This window comes from Drosophila miranda, chromosome XR (genome assembly GCF_003369915.1).
Source record: "Drosophila miranda strain MSH22 chromosome XR, D.miranda_PacBio2.1, whole genome shotgun sequence".
NCBI lineage: Eukaryota > Metazoa > Arthropoda > Insecta > Diptera > Drosophilidae > Drosophila > Drosophila miranda.
Genome location: NC_046674.1, coordinates 2971020 through 2987492, shown reverse-complemented (window position 1 = coordinate 2987492; position 16473 = coordinate 2971020). Strand labels below are relative to the sequence as shown.

Sequence of the window (16473 nt, the reverse complement as noted above, 5' to 3'; positions counted from 1 at the left end):
CTTCATTCCTCTGCTGTTCATACAATGGGCGTGGACGCGGGCTCTCCAAGTGTTTGCTCAAAATGATTTAAGGCGTTGCTCTCTCTCTCTGAGGGCTCCTCTCCAGCTCGGAATCCAGGACGCACATCTGTTGATTGCTTTTTTGTATTTTATTCACCGGAGACTATCCGTTGTTTCCGTTGCGGGGATTGCAAAGACAAGATGACGCACTCGAGTCGAGTGACGAGTGACGAGTGATGGAGTGTTGCACAATCGTTCGTGGGCGCTCGAAACAATGTTTTGGCTCGAGGAATGTGCCACTAATTGAAAGACATTCCTTTCGGGCCACAAATCGTGGCGTTTGGGGTATAAGTACTCCCTGTTTGGCGGTTACTCGAACCAGTTTTCAGCGGGAATGGGAGGCCGAATAGTTGTAACTCTCATTTGCTGCGGCCTTCTCCTGGAGTTCTCCCACGGCGGTGGGAGGCTGCCGCGCATCATCAACGGCAGCAACGCCACCGCCAAACAGTTTCCCTACCAGGTGTTCTACGAGACCTTCGTGCTCGAAGACAGCTCCTTCTGGAGGCCCACCTGTGGAGGGACCTTAGTGTCCGGGAGGATTGTCCTGACGGCAGCCCACTGCTTCGCGCTGGATCCCTACATGTAAGATCCTCCAGAGCACAGCATGTCCCTCCCCGTAGATTCATTTGATTTTTGGTTGGACTTCAAAAGCAAAGCCCTGAGAATTTACTTCGGAGCTGTGGACAAATCGAGCGCCAGCGAAGAGGGACAACGGCGATTGGTTGTGGACCGCAGCAGCGTGGTGATCCACGAGGAGTTCCGGCCCCTCACGTGGTACAACGACATCGCACTCATAAGACTGCCCATTGATGTGCCCTTCAGTGAGTACATTCGGGCCGCAAGGCTGCCGCAGCCGACCAACGACTACGTGAACGCAGTGGCCACTGTCTCCGGGTGGGGTGCGTATCAAGGTACAGTCCTCCCTCCGGCTTCCACAGCGGATACATCCTAGCTTCCGTTCCAGCTTCGGCCGATGGGGACCTGCTCTGGCACGATCGCCTGAAGTACTACGACATCAGCGTCATCTCGAACGAGGAGTGCGAGGAGAAGCGGCGACCTGTCGTGCCAGGGATGTTCCCGGCATCCTTCATCTGCATCGCCCCCAGCGGGAATGCGCCTTGCCGGAACGACTCTGGGGGACCTCTGGTGTTCAAGGACGGAGAGGACTTCATACTCCTGGGAGTGATCTCCCACGGCCTCAGTCAGAACTGCACAACCCACCTGCCTACGGTCTATACCAGAGTCTCTTCGTTTCTGGACTGGATACGAGAGCATTCTGGAGCTCGAATTGAGATCTGATTCAAATATAACGGAGCACTGGAGATCCAACCCAAGACAGTCCTTTATCCCACACTCTCGGTTGTCCTGGCTGAGAATTGCATTGGTCTGTCGTTGGCTACGTGGAGGATGCATCCTTCAAACTGATTGCTGGGGCAGAGTGCCCCTTTCCCCTGCCTTTCTTGGCCTTGCCCTATGGCTGCCCCTACGATTATGATGCCTTTTGGTGCCTTGACGAATCCCATTCCACTCTCCCCAGAGAGGGAGATCGCCGACACCAGGAAGTAAATGCTCTACAATGGCAATCCTCTTGACTTTCCAGGAATTTTCGAGGCGTAGCAACTGTTTGTGACATGTTTTGATTTGTGTGTTTGGGTCCGACGACGTTTACGACGAGGCTTGTAAGTCTTTCTGCCAAAACATTACAATGGCCAGAGACCTCCCCAGACCCAGAGCCAAAGCCAGAGCCAAAGCCAGAGCCAGAGCCAGACGCAGAGCCCGACGCAGAGCCAGACGCAGAGCCAGGCCCAGAGACGAAGACGAAGACGAGGAAACCACTAGAGCAATGCTTGGCTAACGGACGACGAGAGGGCCCCCAGAACTCGACAGATCTCGACGGAACAGAAAAGAACAGAATCGTAGGGGAGCGAAGGGGGAAGGGGGAGGGGGAAGGGAAAAGAGAACGAATCGAAATGTTATCGATGACATTAATAGCGATTGCGCTGAGGCTTTCATCAATTACAAGTCTGTTGTTGGACATGGATCTGCCTCGCTCTCTCTCTCTCTCTCTCTCTCTCTCTCTCTCTCTCTGTGGCCCTCTCTCTGTGGAGAGCTCTTTCAACCTACGCACAAGCAGAGAACCCCAGCGAAAATTGTAAATTATTACAATGCAAATGATTTCCATATTGTAAATATGATGTGAGTGCTGATAAAAAGGCAGGCGAGCAGGCGAGCAGGGAGCAAGGGAGCCCGCCTTCCAGCCCCGACTCGAGGCCTGAATGGGGGCACAGGGCGGGGTGGCACAGGGGGGGCACAGGGCCTGCAAGTTTGTGCAAACAAAAGTTCAACGCATTCAAAGTCGAGTCAAGGCAACAGCAAAGGCGGCAGGCAGCAGGCAGCAGGCAGCAGGCGGCAGGCGGCAGTTTAAGTAATTTTGCGAGTACCGTTTTTGGGCCTCAAGTTGGGTTTTGGCCCTGGCTTTGGCCCTGGCTTTGGCTTTGGGTTTCCTTCTTCTTGACCATCAAACCAGCCACCAACGTCGTTTTGGAACGCCGGCAATCAAGTCAACTCTTGCTCCGACTTCGACTTTAACTCGCGCCGAACTGTATTAACTCTCTGTCTGTCTGTCTGTCTGTCTGTCTGTCTCTCTGTGTGTCTCTGTTTCCCCCCCCCGCTCTATGCCTTGAAAAGAGCGCCAACTGTTGCCGAATGTCTGTCGGTCTGTCGGTCTGTCTGCTGCCCCGTCAGATGGCAGAGGAATCTTCCTGTTTGCACACAAACGTCACGTTCGAGTCACGTTTCCAGAGGAGCAGCCCCAGCCATCAATGGGGTGCCCGGGCACTTAGTGTAGGACACATAGAGCGCTCTCTCTCTCTCTCTCTCTCCAACAAACAGTTGATGTTTCCCACAAATTTAAGGCCGCGGCTTCGACTTGGGCGCTGGCGTAACGCAACAATTTCGCAATCACCTGACAATGTGACAGGTAATAGTCGTGTCCAGCATACACTAGACATTTGCATATGTACTGGGAGGACCAGAGCGGGCCCTGGAGTGCTGCCGGACGAAAAACTGTGAAGTAATTTCGTGGCAGTGGAGGTGGCACTGGCGACTGTGGCAGCAGCATACTGTGATAAGTAATTGCATTGCGTTTTCGTTCGTTTGCGGAACACACAATTTGGGGCATCGCCTAGGCCTAGGCCTAGGCCGAGGAGGAATCGAAAGGAAGAGCCAGCCAAGCCATTCATGAAATGGGCCCCCGCCTCGAAACATATACCTATACACCCGTGCCCGTGCCCGTGCCCGTACCCGTACCCGTACCCCTACCCGTACTCGTACTCGTATAAATTGCTGAGATTTCTCTTCTTCGCCTTGACTGTTGTTCGTTTGCCAGTTGCTGCCTGGCTGCCTGGCTGCCTTGTTATTAAAAGTTCAACCCACATGAGAAGCAATTTGCAAAACTGTTAGAACGAATAAATAGTTTAACAGAAAGGCAGGAGGAGGCAGCCACAGATACAGGGAATCAGCAGAGGAAGAGAGAGGGAGGGAGAGAAATGCTATCCTAAGTGCCACTTGAGTTTGGAATTTGATAAACCAAAGAAGAGCTCTGGAAAATCTCTGCAAAAGAGAGATGCATTTTCACCTTGAATCAATTTCCCCCTCCCTCCCTCCTCCCCCCCATACCCCGCTTTGCAGCACAAAAAAAAAGCAAAATGCAGATTGGCCTTAAGTTGAGGCAACACTTTTGGGGGCACCCTTGCCCCTGCCCCTGCCCCTGGCTTGGCTTTCTCCTACGCTTCTCTCTCTCTGTGTTTTTGTGTGACTTTTGGCCAATGCCAAGTGCCAAGTGGCCTCCTCCTACCCTGCTCTGCTCTGCTCTGCTCTCTGCTCCTCCTTGGCCTTCTAGATATTTATTCAATGGAAGAGCCAATGCCAGAGCCAAGCCTTCGTTTGAGTTGCACTTTTGCCTGCCACATCTTCACTGACTCCCAGCACTCTTCCCTGCCACATCTCTCTCTCTGTCTGTCTCTCTCTCTCTCTCTCTGCCTTTGCCTTTGCCTTTGACTCTTGGCTTTGACTCTTGTTTGCTTTTCGCTGATTATTTGCCTCTGATTAAGTTTATGGTTCATAAACCAGAAATTTCAATTCAAATGCAGATTCGCTCGCTCCGCGCCACCGAGAGAACTCCAAGAGAACTCCAAGAGAACTCCAAGAGAACTCCAGAGAGAAGAGCGAAGAGAGAGGAAGAGATTTTAAATAAATTACATGAGCATTTTGCTTGGCTCTCGAAAGCTCTGTTGTAGGCTAATTGTATGCAACAAGAGAGGGGCGGGGAGGGGCGGAGGGGAGAGGCTGCAACAAGACATCCTCCTTCTCCTTCTGCTGCTCCTCCTCCTCCCCTTCTCTATTCCCTGCGCCCACCTGTGTATCGTCGGGATTTTGGGTTGGGTTCGGATCCTCCCCGCTGCAAGGAGGGGAGGGGGGTGGGCAAGGAGGGGGCAAGCGACAGTTGCAATTTGCAATGCGCGTCGAGCTTGCAAGACTCGTAGATGCTTTCGCGCCAATCTTTTAATAAGAATCAAACACTAGACGAAACGGAAAACTCAAAACCATTTCTCGAGCAGCAGCCGAAAGCTATCGCTGATCGTAGCGGTAGGTAGGCAGCAGACCACAGCCACACAGCCACACAGCCACACTGCCACACTGCCACATCTTGTGGCCAGTCAGCAGCAGCCCCTCGGAGTGTGGAATGGTCTCGAGATGGAGATTCGAATTGTTGCGCACCGCCTGGTGGGCAGCAGACGCTCATTACGACGGCGCACTGGTTCTGCTGCCTGTTTGGGGGCAATCATGCGTTGCATGGAACCCTACTTGCAACACGCCAAAAACAGAAGTTCTTGTCGCTTGCTGCCATTGAGAATATTTCAAATTGCAATCAGATGGCAGCCCCCCAGCCCCCCAGCCACCCCGCCTCGCTGCCGAGGAGGCCCTGCTACCGGACTCTGCCCCGCTCGCGACTTGCAACGCGCTGGCGGGTGTTCGGTTGTACTTGCAGCATTAGTTTCAATGCGCTTTAATTTATTAAAATATCAAATTTAAGTACATGCTTTGCAGAGAGTCTGCAACAGCGGCAGCAACAGCGGCAGCTTGTGGTAGTAGTGGCAGGGGCAGTGGCTGTGGCAGCAATCGAGATTTGTGTGTGATTAGTGGCATCTGAAATTGGAGAACCTTTGGCTGCTGCTGCAGAGCGAACGCCTGATAGATGGTCGGGTCTCCGGAGGGAAACGAGGAAAAGAGAAATTGAAATTGAACTGAAATTTGGCTTGGAGATATTGGACGGTGGGTGGGCGGCGGGGGGAGTCGCGGAGTGCTCCTATCTGCTCGCACGGGGAGGGTCCCCCATCGTATCGCCAGCTCCGCTTCGAGCCCCTCCTATCAATGCGATCACTGGATGATTCGCTGAGGGAACCACCTCCTCCTCCTCCTCCTCCACTCTTTTGGCACTTTTTTGTCGGCTCTTTCGGGGCTAATGGCTTTGCACTTTAGACCCAAACGCATGGGCACGCCCCTTGGCCCACAACGCCCCTGACCTACATAACCACCCCTCTCCCCCTCCTGGGCTCTTGGCCTGAAAGAGGTACGAATACGTGTATTAATTAAACCCTAAGGAATACCTACAAACAAAAAAAAAAAGGAAAAGAATACAAAGGAAACATAAATTTTCCAGCAAGACACTTTCCTTGTGGACTTGTGTCTCAGACGTTTATTTTATATATTATACCTCGTGATCTGTGGCGGCCCCGAGGGTATGTTGGGCACAAAAAATACTCGCTTCGATGTCTATTGGATCTCCGGAGTCATCTTCGATCTCCTTCGTTGGTTTACTGCTGAACGAAGAGAATGGATCGGGGATGTCGGGCTAACGTGTCGATATACTTGCGATAGCATGCCAAAAACCTATCGAATAACGATGAAATATCGATAAAGAACCTATTGAACGACGCTCGAGTCAGGGAGCTCCGATTACAATCGAAACGGGGAAAACCCAATCGAAATCTGTGGGGGACCACTGCCGTCGCTGTTCTTTGGATTCCTAGAGGGTTTCCATGGGCATTTTCCCCCGATTAGCGGGTATCCTTTTGGTCGGAATGAGGACTCGTAATCTTCAATTGAACTGGAACCCAAAATCCACGCTCCATGCTCCAAGCTCCAAGCTCCATGCTCCAAACCGTTAGCATACATATTTTGCGCTGTGTGGCACCACACCAATCGTTGCACCGTTGCTTTTGATGTTCGCGGTGCACACACAGACAGACAGACAGACAGACAGACAAATTAACATAAATATGAGCGAGAGATAAGTGAGGAACACACCCAGGTTCCAGGTTCCAGGTTCCAGGCTCCAGGTTGCACTCTTCGCGACGAAGCATGCAACATGGGGAATGAAAATTTGCCACAAGGAGATCTCCTCTCGCCTGGGAAGAGGAGGAGGCGGCGGTTGCCTCCTCATTGACATGCGTTAGACAACAACCACAAGCCAGAGAGAGAGAGAGAGCGAGAGAGAGAGAGAGAGAGAGGGAGCAGGCCGTAGAATTGTGTTGCCACAATGGGCGGCGGTTGTTTTTGGGGCGTTTTAGATGCGACTTTGCTGAGGGGGCGTGTCGGCAGCAGAGGAACAAAAATCTCAATAGATGATCGTAAACACAATTTTCGTTTAGCGGTCAGAATGCGCGAGAGCAGCCCACAGGGAGGGGCGGTGGGGCGGTGGGGCGGTGGGGAGTGGCATGCAACACAACATTTGACGCACATCATCGCCGTGTGGCTGGCAACATTCAAATGGTGCAACGAGGCTTTCGGTTCGCTTTTGGGGCAATCAAATGAAGACTCCTCGCCTCCTTCTGATGATGATGCCTTCTGATGCTGCCACATGATGATGACGATGACGATGACGATGATCCCCGATGCTGATCACCGATGATGATGTTCCCCTGACGATGAGTACGACAATGGCAATGACTGTTGCTGTGCCTCTCTGCTCCCCTGCTCCACTGCTCCCCTGCTCTCCTGCTCCCCTGCTCTCTGATTCTGATGGGGCCCCAATGTTTCGCTCAGTTCGGGCCATAACGAATCGCAATGCAATGCCCAACACGTTAAGGGTTTGCCCCCCCTCTCTCCCCTCCCCACTCTCTCTGTCTGTGTGCCGCCGTAACCAAAGAGGCGGCGGCAAACAACGCGCAATTTATAAAATGTCTTAATTTTTGCCTGGCCATTCCCCCAGAAATAACAACAACAACAATATTCGGTCGGGGCGTCCGGCCAAAACGCCGCAGGAAAACCAAAAGTTGTCCAGCGCTTAAGCATCGCTCCTGAGAGAGGAGAGGAGAGGAGAGGAGCGAAGCGGACGGGGCGGAGCGGAGCGGAGAGTGCTGCACGGGTCCACAAATGGGACTTCTGTAACGAGCGAAGAGTCCACCAATTGCTGAATTTATTTTCAATTTTTTACTTCGGGATCCATGAAATTGCTGAGAATTCTATGATTTGGGAACATTTTAAGAAAACTTCATACAAAAATGGAACTCTTAAAGAGCAAAGCTTGGTATATCTCTCTCTCTTTTCGGTCCGATAGTTTTGCTCATATCGGCGTGAGCGAACGAAGCGAGTGAGCCGGGGGCCTGCTCCCTAGTATATCATATATTTCTATTGTTTCTGGCTGTTTTTGTATGAAAAAACATTTAAATATTCGATAATTTTTAACAAAATATTCCCCTAAGAGATAGGGGAACACAATTTGGATGTGTCCCCGATGTTTAAAAGCTTGTAAAATCTCCTTGGAGAAGCTCTCAATAAAGCTGGAAAGCTGCGCCATGGAGGGACGTATCTATAAGGATAGTATCCACGTAAATATCTACCGGAATTCGGAGCTGAAATGTTCTCATCTGTTGCTCTACCCGATTCGATGGCAGACATTATTCCGGGTCGTGTCACGAGGGGCGGAGTGCTCCTCTCTAGCGCGTGGCCTCTACGTGGAGCCTGGGACCTGGAGCCGCTCGCCGGTTGACTAAAATGACTGACGCTGATGCCTGTGTCAGTTTGTTGGACAACTTGTTGCCCCGTTGCCCCGTTGCCCCGTTGCCCGTTGCCTGATGTCTCTTGTTGTTGTTGCTGTCGTCGTCATCAATTTTTTGTTGTTGCAGCAGCGGCAGCAGGACTGTTGCTGTGTTGCTGTGGCGATAAATTGCATTTTAAGCGTATTCCCTGGCATTATTATGACTTTATAAACTCTGCGGGCCTTTGCGATGCACTTTGCATTTGTTGCAGCGCTGTGGCTGTGGCTCTGTAGCCCTGTAGCTCTGGTGCTCTGTGGTGCTCTGTGGTGCTGCTTTCTCACCGCCCCAATGCAACGCCTATTCCAGAGGCAGAGGCAGAGACAGGGGGCAGAGACAGGGGGCAGAGACAGGGGGCAGAGACAGGGGGCAGGGGGCAGAGGCAGCGACAGCGGCAGATGAAGATGAATCCCAGGGTTTGGGCCAGGGACGACGCAACGCAGGCACCCCGAAAGGTGTGAGCTATTTTTATATATTTTGATTGGCAATGATGAAATGCTGCTTGCTGCGCCATGCACCATGCACCATGCACCATGCAGCATGCCACATGCACCATGCACCATGCACCATGCCACATGAAGCCTAAAGAAGGGGCTGGGCTCTCCTGTTGGCCCTTTTTGTTGCTCAATCGGGGCACTTGATGTGCCTGAGATGAGGCTCTTCTGCGTCTTGGAGTCTTGGACTCTTGGAGTCGGGGAGTCGGGGAGTCCTGGAGTCGGGGAGTCTCTTTCTTTGGCTCGTAACAAGATAATTGCTTAATTTGATTAGCAATTGTTGCTGTTGTTAGCCGCTGTCTGTGGCTGCCGCTGCTGCTGGCGGGGCGTGCAAATTGCTAACAATTTTGATATTTAAATTATTGAGGAACCGAGAAGGAATCGAGAGAGGAGTGCAGAGGGGACGACGCAACAGGCAACAGGCAACAGGCAACATGACAGCTCAATAAACATTCCATCAAGAATGGAGTGTAAAAATCCAATTTTCATAAGTGGCCGCCACTCGCCAGTGGCCAGTCGCCACAGTCCTTTAGCGCTCGTCCTTGCTGTGACTCCTCTCTGCATCTGGGCCTCCTCTTTGGGCCAGTGGCTGGGTGTAGTCTCTGTTGGGCCTGCTTTGCATCGGCATAAATTAGCAGCTGCAGCTGCAGTCGCGGTCGCCATTCAGAAGGAAGGCCAGCGATCGGCCTTTCATTCCACCTAATTATGAACTGAATGCACGAGGCTATTCCTTTTCCCTTTTGCAAGTGGAAGCTAATTTGTCAATTATATGGAAGGCTCGCTCTATAGCCCATAAAGCCATGAGGCCGATAATTAAGTGGTAGCCGAGTCCCACTTCAGGGGACTGTTTTGCTCTTTAGGAAATCCCATTCCTACCCAAGAGTATATTGGTTACAAGAGATCTCTTTTGGTTATATCTTTTCCTAGAGGCAGTCCACTGGAACTTTAATATTATTATACCCGATACTCAAAATGAGTATTGGGGTATATTAGATTTGTGGTAAAAGTGGATGTGTGTAACGTCCAGAAGGAATCGTTTCCGACCCCATAAAGTATATATATGCTTGATCAGCATCAAAAGCCGAGTCGATTGAGCCCTGTCTGTCTGTCCGTCCGTCCGTCTGTCCGTCTGTCCGTCCCCTTCAGCGCCTAGTGCTCAAAGACTATAAGAGCTAGAGCAACGATGTTTTGGATCCAGACTTCTGTGATATGTCACTGCTACAAAAATATTTCAAAACTTCGCCCCGCCCACTTCCGCCCCCACAAAGGACGAAAATCTGTGGCATCCACAATTTTAAAGATATGAGAAAACCAAAAACGTAGAATTGTAGAGAATGACCATATCTTTAAGACTGCGGAGGCGCCGCGGCGTCTGCGCGGAGTGCTTCAGGAGTCTTGAAATATCGCGCAGCGGAGGTGGACAACACTCTCGACGTCTCGGAAGCAAGCAGAGCGCATTCTGGTCTAAAATAGTAAATCAAACACTTTGCAGGTCTTGTGCGATGTGTGACGCCAACAATGCACAGCAATTCATTTGTATTATGTTCTCATGCTCGTATGTTTGATATGGGGTATGGGTGTGGGGTGTGGTAGGTGTTGGTTAGTGCCAGCCATCCGTTTTGAAAATGTGGTCCATCTATTGTGGAGGTGTTTGTGGGGGAGTGGGGGCGACAGGCTTGGCGAAGCGATCGGTCCACTCGCGTGCCAAGCGGTCGTACTGCTCGCGGTCTTTCTTGTACATTACGGCCGCGGCGGAATTCAGGGGGCTGTCGCAATTGGGGTCCGACAGCAGCGATTGGATGGAGAGCAGAATCTTCTCCACGGTCAGGGACGGCGACCAGGCTGAGCTCAGAATGTCCACACAGATATTGCCATTGTCTATGTTGCAGTGATACACCTTAGTGCGGAATGTAAGCATCGGTGGTTTGAACGGGTAGCTGAGCGGAAATCTTATTTCCAGCGTAAAGTGCCCGCCCTCATAGGGCGTGTTCGAGGGGCCTAGAATAACGGCGCTCCAGGTGTAGATAGAGCCGTCCACCAACTCCACTGTGCACCCCTCCGTCGGCTTGCTCAACATTTTGGCTAACTCCTTGCGGATGCGGCAGCGGCCTATATCATTCTCGAATCCATTTTCTTGAGTCGCATCTCTAGGGCCAGCGTTTGCAGGCTCCGCCGCGTCGTTGCGGTTTGGGTTCACGGCATCGCGCACAGCTCTGTAGGTGCCCTGGGTGGCAGCGGGCGCTCGGGCGGCAACGGGCGCTCCGGTGGCAGCATCGATTCTCAATCTTCTCAAAAGTACTCGGGGCACCCTCGGCATGACGGCAAACTGTTGAGAAACACTTTTCAGATGGTGAAAACAATTATTGCTTACGAACGCTCTTACATCTAACAAACTAGCACTTAAAATGAAAATGAGAGTCACAGCATATGACAGCCGTGTGACAGAGCTTCCTTTGACTCGCTTCCAACACTTCACACACCGCTCAGCTGTGTGCAAAAACAGTGGCAGCCCTATTGGAAAAGCGGGCTGTGAGAGCGAGAGAGAAAGCCTCAGTTCTTGGACTGAAAGCCGGGAAGTTCGTCTGGAATGCTTCGTGAATGCCCTGCAGTACCAGCAGTGAGCGATGACGAATGTCATCTACAATGTCATCTAGGCGTTGACGCCAGCCAAATCGAACCCTTCGTTTTTATACCCGATACTCAAAATGAGTACTGGGGTATATTAGATTTGTGGTAAAAGTGGATGTGTGTAACGTCCAGAAGGAATCGTTTCCGACCCCATAAAGTATATATATTCTTGATCAGCATCAATAGCCGAGTCGATTTAGCCCTGTCTGTCTGTCCGTCTGTCCGTCCGTCCGTCCGTCCGTCCGTCCGTCCCCTTCAGCGCCTAGTGCTCAAAGACTATAAGAGCTAGAGCAACGATGTTTTGGATCCAGACTTCTGTGATATGTCACTGCTACAAAAATATTTCAAAACTTCGCCCCGCCCACTTCCGGCCCCACAAAGGACGAAAATCTGTGGCATCCACATTTTTATAGATACGATAAAACCAAAAACGCAGAATCGGTGAGGATGACCATATCTTCTACAGTGCAAAATCTGAACCAGATCGTATAATGATTATAGCCAGAATCAAGAAAACAATTTCATTCTTTCTCGCTCTGTCTCTCTCTAACACACAGGTTTCATGGTCGGTTTTGTCAATTGCAAAATATGAGTTCAAGGATCTCAGAACCTATAAGAGCCAGAGCAACCAAATTTGGTATCCACACTCCTGTGATATCGGACCTTGACCGTTTCGTGTCCAAATTTCGCCACACCCCCTTCCGCCCCCGCAAAGGACGAAAAACTGGGGCATCCACAAATCTCAGAGACTATTAAGGCTAGAGTAACCCAATTTGGTATCCGCACTTCTGTTAGATCTAACTATAAAACGTATATCTCAGAATTTCGCCCCACCCCCTTCCGCCCCCACAAAGGACGAAAATCTGTTGCATCCACAATATTGCACATTCGAGAAAACTAAAAACGCAGAATCATAGATAATGACCATATCTATCAGATTGCTGAATCTGGATCAGATCGGATCATTTTTGTAGCCAAAAGCAAGAAATCAATTTTCAGTGGCTACGCAGCGCCCGACGTCACGCTCAGACTGATTTTCTGTCTCTCTCGCACGCACTCTTTGTCGTGTGGTTCAATATTAGCGGCGTCTGCCGGAGGAGAGCCATACTGACTTAGTATCGGGTATAACCGTAGAGTTGCGGTGTCCGCAGCAACTCACAACGTTCCTCCTCGTATTTTTACTGAAATTAAAGGAAATTTTTGCTTTGCGTTGGGAATTTATGGATGGAATGTATAGCGATCAAGTTTCAGTATATTATCGTTGATTTTGTTAGTATTTTTCTATATTTACTTGCAGTTTTCCTGAAGTATTTTGCATTTTTCTGTGAGTATACCAAAGTATCGATGAAGCTTAGTATTTTTCCTAAGGAATACCCAAATATCGATTTGTTTCCAGTATTTACTCTAAGGAATATCGAAGAAACGATTGCTGTTTAGTATTTTTTCTTGTAAAACGTCGTTTTAGTATTTACCTGAATACCAAAGTACCGATTTGAATCTAGTATTTTTCCTGAATTATCCAGTATTTTGAGTGCTTGAACGCCTCTTGAATGAAATTTGAAGCATTACCCTGTACGGAATTTGTGGAGGGACAAGATTATTCGTTCCGAAACGATTAGATCGCAGCAGCCATTACTTTCTAGAGCCACCCACATTTCTCCTGCTTTCAGAGAGACAGAGCGAGAGAGAGATTGCAACGATGTCAGCAATTAAAAGCCTTAAACGACTCTCCCTTGTCTCCCTGCCTCCCTCCCTCCCTCCCTACCGCTCCCTGGCTGACCGATGAGCAGCTTGGCAAAGGATTGCCAGCGACATTCGAGAGTGCTGTTTTTGTGATTGTCTGCTGCCCCGCCCCTACCCCCGCCCCTGCCCCTGCCCCTGACGCTTGGGTGCAGCACTTTCAGTCTCGAAGATTTCCTGGGGGCTACCTCTTCTGCCTCTTTCTGGGTCTCTGGATCTCTGGATCTGTGGATCTGTGGCCCTTCACTCTTCTGCGCTCTGCTGTTTATTTTTTTCCTACTGATTAATCACTTTGGCGCGTATAATAAATTAAAAATTTCAGCAATTTTGAAAGTCAATTAATCATCGCGAAGGCACTCTGTTTGTTGTTGCGGCTACCTTTTTGCTACCTTCCACCGGGGCTTGGGGGCCAGGCATAGACCAGCAGAGGAAGCTGCCCCGGGAGCTGCAGGAACAACCAGCAGCCAGCAGCCAGCAGCCAGCACGATGATGGCGACTCAAAAATGTCAGCCCCGTGACTACGCGCGTTGCACATAGACGACGACGACCACGACGACGATGATGATGAAGTAGAAGACGACGCGATGTCCGATGATCAGAGTAGGGCCCCCAGAGGAAGCAGCGATCATTGGGTCTTGGGGCAGCATCAGTTAGAGGTGTGGCAGTACTTTCCTTCTCTCCTTCGGCTGCCGCTGCCGCTGCTGCTGCGACATATTCTCTTGTTGCAGCAGCATTTGATGATAAATGAATGTGAGGGTCAGTTTTTCGTTACGTTTCGGGGCTTCCGAGGCAGCAGAAGCAGCAGCAAACTTTCGAGATACAATATACGAGCATTTGTCAGATAAAACTGCAACGCCTTTCCCATTGTCAGGGCTGCTCGCCCGTTCGCTTGCCACTGAAGTTGAAGGCTGAAAGCTGAAAGCTGAAGACTGTTGCTGCTGCCTCGTTGTTTGCTTTTGGCCCGTAAAATATATGGCCCCCGTATCGTAGCTGCTCCACTGCTCTGCTCTGCTCTGCTCTGCTCTGCGAGTGTTGAAATTTAAGTTTTAATTTAAGCGATACGAAGGGCGAGACCCAGAGACCCTGCCGCCTGCCTGCCTGCTCCGCTCCGCTCCAGTCGTGCACGAAATGAAGCCATTTTCATATTTATGAATTTTGTGGCCCCTTATCGAAAAACGCGCTTCAATTGGAAGCGAGGAGCCATCGACGAGGCGCAGCGCGGGATCCCAAGAATTAAATATGGGAAGTCATAAACGATACTGACAGGCAAACCACCAGAGAGAGAGAGGGACAGGGAGAGGGAGAGCCGGAGTGGAGCATCCACTCTTTGCTCCTCTCTTTCCTCGTGAGTTATTAAGCCATCTTTATAGCCAATCTCAATGAGGTGTGAAGTGCAATCGTTGTGTTGTTGGTCGTTCCTACTGCCTCCTCTCTCCCCCCCCCCACTCCTCTCCCCTCCCCTCTCCTTGTTTTTGTTTTTTATTAATACGCAAAAATATATATTCTTTATTTATTCGAAGATCGTTTCGTTTCGATTTGTGGTTGCCTCTCCCCAAAAAAGATTTGTTTGCTTTTTTATGAGGATATCTTTTTTTATGGATTGCGAATCCAATAGAGAACGAACCGGACCGGATCGGAGGGGAGAGCGGAGAGGGGAGAGGGGAGTTGATTAGCGTGACTCAAGCGATTGCTATTTAATGGAGCTAATAAATGTTGCCCCTTCATCAGAATGCTGTTTGGGGAATCAATTTCTCTTGCCCCCCCCCTACACCTAATTGCATCTTATCCCCTGCATCTGGGGCGCATCTTTAGCTGCGCTTTTGGCCCCATAATTCATATTTAAGACGCCTGATACGCCAGGACCCTTTTGACAGCCGAGGTCGTTCACTTGTCGTCTTAATTAAGTGCGTGCAAAAAAAGTCAGTTGCCGCAAGAGCCGCAACAGATTGCAGGGGCAGAGGCACAGAGCCGCAGAGCCACCAACAAAAAAAAGATGACAGAAAAATATGAAGGAGAATGGCTAGATTTCGGGGGTCGCAGCAGGAGATACTCTTGAAAGAGCCATTGAACTATGGAACTCCTCTGTGGAAATTGGGGGAAGATCTTCGTTAGAATTGTATTAGAAAAATACCAGAGAATACCAGAAAATACAGAAAATGCCAGACAGGTCTCTACCAGAAAATGTGAGAAAATACTACAAAATACCAGAAAGTACTAAACATGGCGAATGGTTTTTAACAGAAAATACTAAAATACACCAGAAAGTATTAGAATTATCAGGCACTAGTAGTGAAAGGTATATACCAGACAAAATACAAAAATGACGGACATTTGCGGGCTTATATACCAAAAAAATACTATAATAAATACCAGAAAATACCAAAAGTACCAGAATACTGGAAATATGAGATACATGGGAATATAGGAAAATACTAGAAAATACTGAAATATACCAGAAAATACTATAAGTACTGGTACTTGCTCTTGCTCTGTTTTCTCTGCGTGGCAAAGCACGTCCTGAAACCAGGATACCCTCGGCGAGCAAAGGGTAAACGGAAGAGCGAAGAGGCAAAGGAAATGCATGGCATTTAAGGACATTTTGACTGCGGCTTCGCGTTGCTGTCATTGAAAATCCCATAAGCCGACAGCCGAAGTTGTTTTATGGCCAAAAGCAGCAGCCAGCAGGCGGCAGGCGGCAGGCAGCGCCAGGGATACCTGAATGCAGGTCACAGATGCGGATGCCACTGCTCTTTCTGTGGCAGTTGCTGTTGCAAGGCTCCGATGCCGCGCTGTGCATTGCTCGTGCTGCCAATTATTTATTAACATATTTTTCCATTTGCATTTGCACTTGGCGCAATTAACAGGAAACACTGTGTGTTGCACAGTCGCCTAATGGGGCACGTTGTCATATGTGCACACACATATCGCATGGGTGTGTGTGTGTGTGTGTGTGTGTGTGTGTGTGTGCTAACGGTCCTCTGTGGGTCTCTATGGATCGGTGTGGATCGGTGTGGATCTGTGGAACGAACAAATGGTTCAAATGCCGTGACTTCCTGGCCATTCCCTCGCTTCCCGTTCGAAGGTGCATTTAAATTTGAATTTGGGATTTTGGATTTGGGATTTGGGATTCCCAAATCGAATTTTCAGGTTGCGCCAAGTGCCACCAATGCCACAGAAGCAACAAAAGCAACAAAAACAACACATATACACAAGAAAAAGGTTTATCGTACGGAAAGACGACCGCGAAATTCACGCCATAAGTAGAATGTGATTTTCTCGCTTCGAGAGATGTTTGTTGTTGTTTGTTGTTGTTGTTGTTGCTGTTGCTGTGTTGTCGCGTGTTGCCTCGCTTGTTACGGTGCCCAAATATGAGCAACATCACGAGAATCGTGCGATTTTCCTTGCATATATTTTACAATCCCCCAATCCGCATACCCATCCCCACATCCCCA

The 16473-nt window shown here is 49.9% G+C and overlaps 2 protein-coding genes across 3 annotated transcripts; one reads left to right on the top strand and one right to left on the bottom strand.

Moving 5' to 3' along the window:
* The first annotated feature begins 390 nt into the window (after positions 1-390).
* On the top strand, positions 391-1685 carry LOC108150770 (collagenase-like). 2 transcript variants are annotated; one of them, XM_033387959.1, is made up of 3 exons: positions 391-642; positions 712-959; positions 1025-1685. In XM_033387959.1, exons 1-3 carry the CDS (start codon positions 395-397, stop codon positions 1357-1359), a joined length of 831 nt encoding a protein of 276 aa, XP_033243850.1. In that variant the 5' UTR covers positions 391-394; the 3' UTR covers positions 1360-1685. The 2 variants fall into 2 exon arrangements, with proteins under 2 accessions (XP_033243850.1, XP_017134553.1); XM_017279064.2 differs by having other exon boundaries at positions 712-971.
* Positions 1686-10146: 8461 nt separating this feature from the next.
* On the bottom strand, positions 10147-11289 carry LOC108152170 (ubiquitin-conjugating enzyme E2 D4-like). The gene is made up of 2 exons (XM_033388109.1): positions 11037-11289; positions 10147-10979 (listed from the first exon to the last, which is right to left on the bottom strand). The coding sequence occupies exon 2, from the start codon at positions 10968-10970 to the stop codon at positions 10290-10292; it is 681 nt and encodes a 226-aa protein (XP_033244000.1). The 5' UTR covers positions 10971-10979; positions 11037-11289; the 3' UTR covers positions 10147-10289.
* Between the last annotated feature and the right edge of the window lie 5184 nt (positions 11290-16473).

What these genes read in the sequence shown, in the direction of transcription:
- LOC108150770 (XM_017279064.2), top strand. Translation starts at nt 395, where the DNA reads ATGGGAGGCCGAATAGTTGTAACTCTCATTTGCTGCGGCCTTCTCCTG. An exon ending in TTCGCGCTGGATCCCTACAT is followed by an intron (nt 643 to 711) that starts GTAAGATCCTCC and finishes GGACTTCAAAAG; the next exon opens with CAAAGCCCTGAGAATTTACT. An exon ending in CGGGTGGGGTGCGTATCAAG is followed by an intron (nt 972 to 1,024) that starts GTACAGTCCTCC and finishes CTTCCGTTCCAG; the next exon opens with CTTCGGCCGATGGGGACCTG.
- LOC108152170 (XM_033388109.1), bottom strand. Translation starts at nt 10,970, where the DNA reads ATGCCGAGGGTGCCCCGAGTACTTTTGAGAAGATTGAGAATCGATGCT.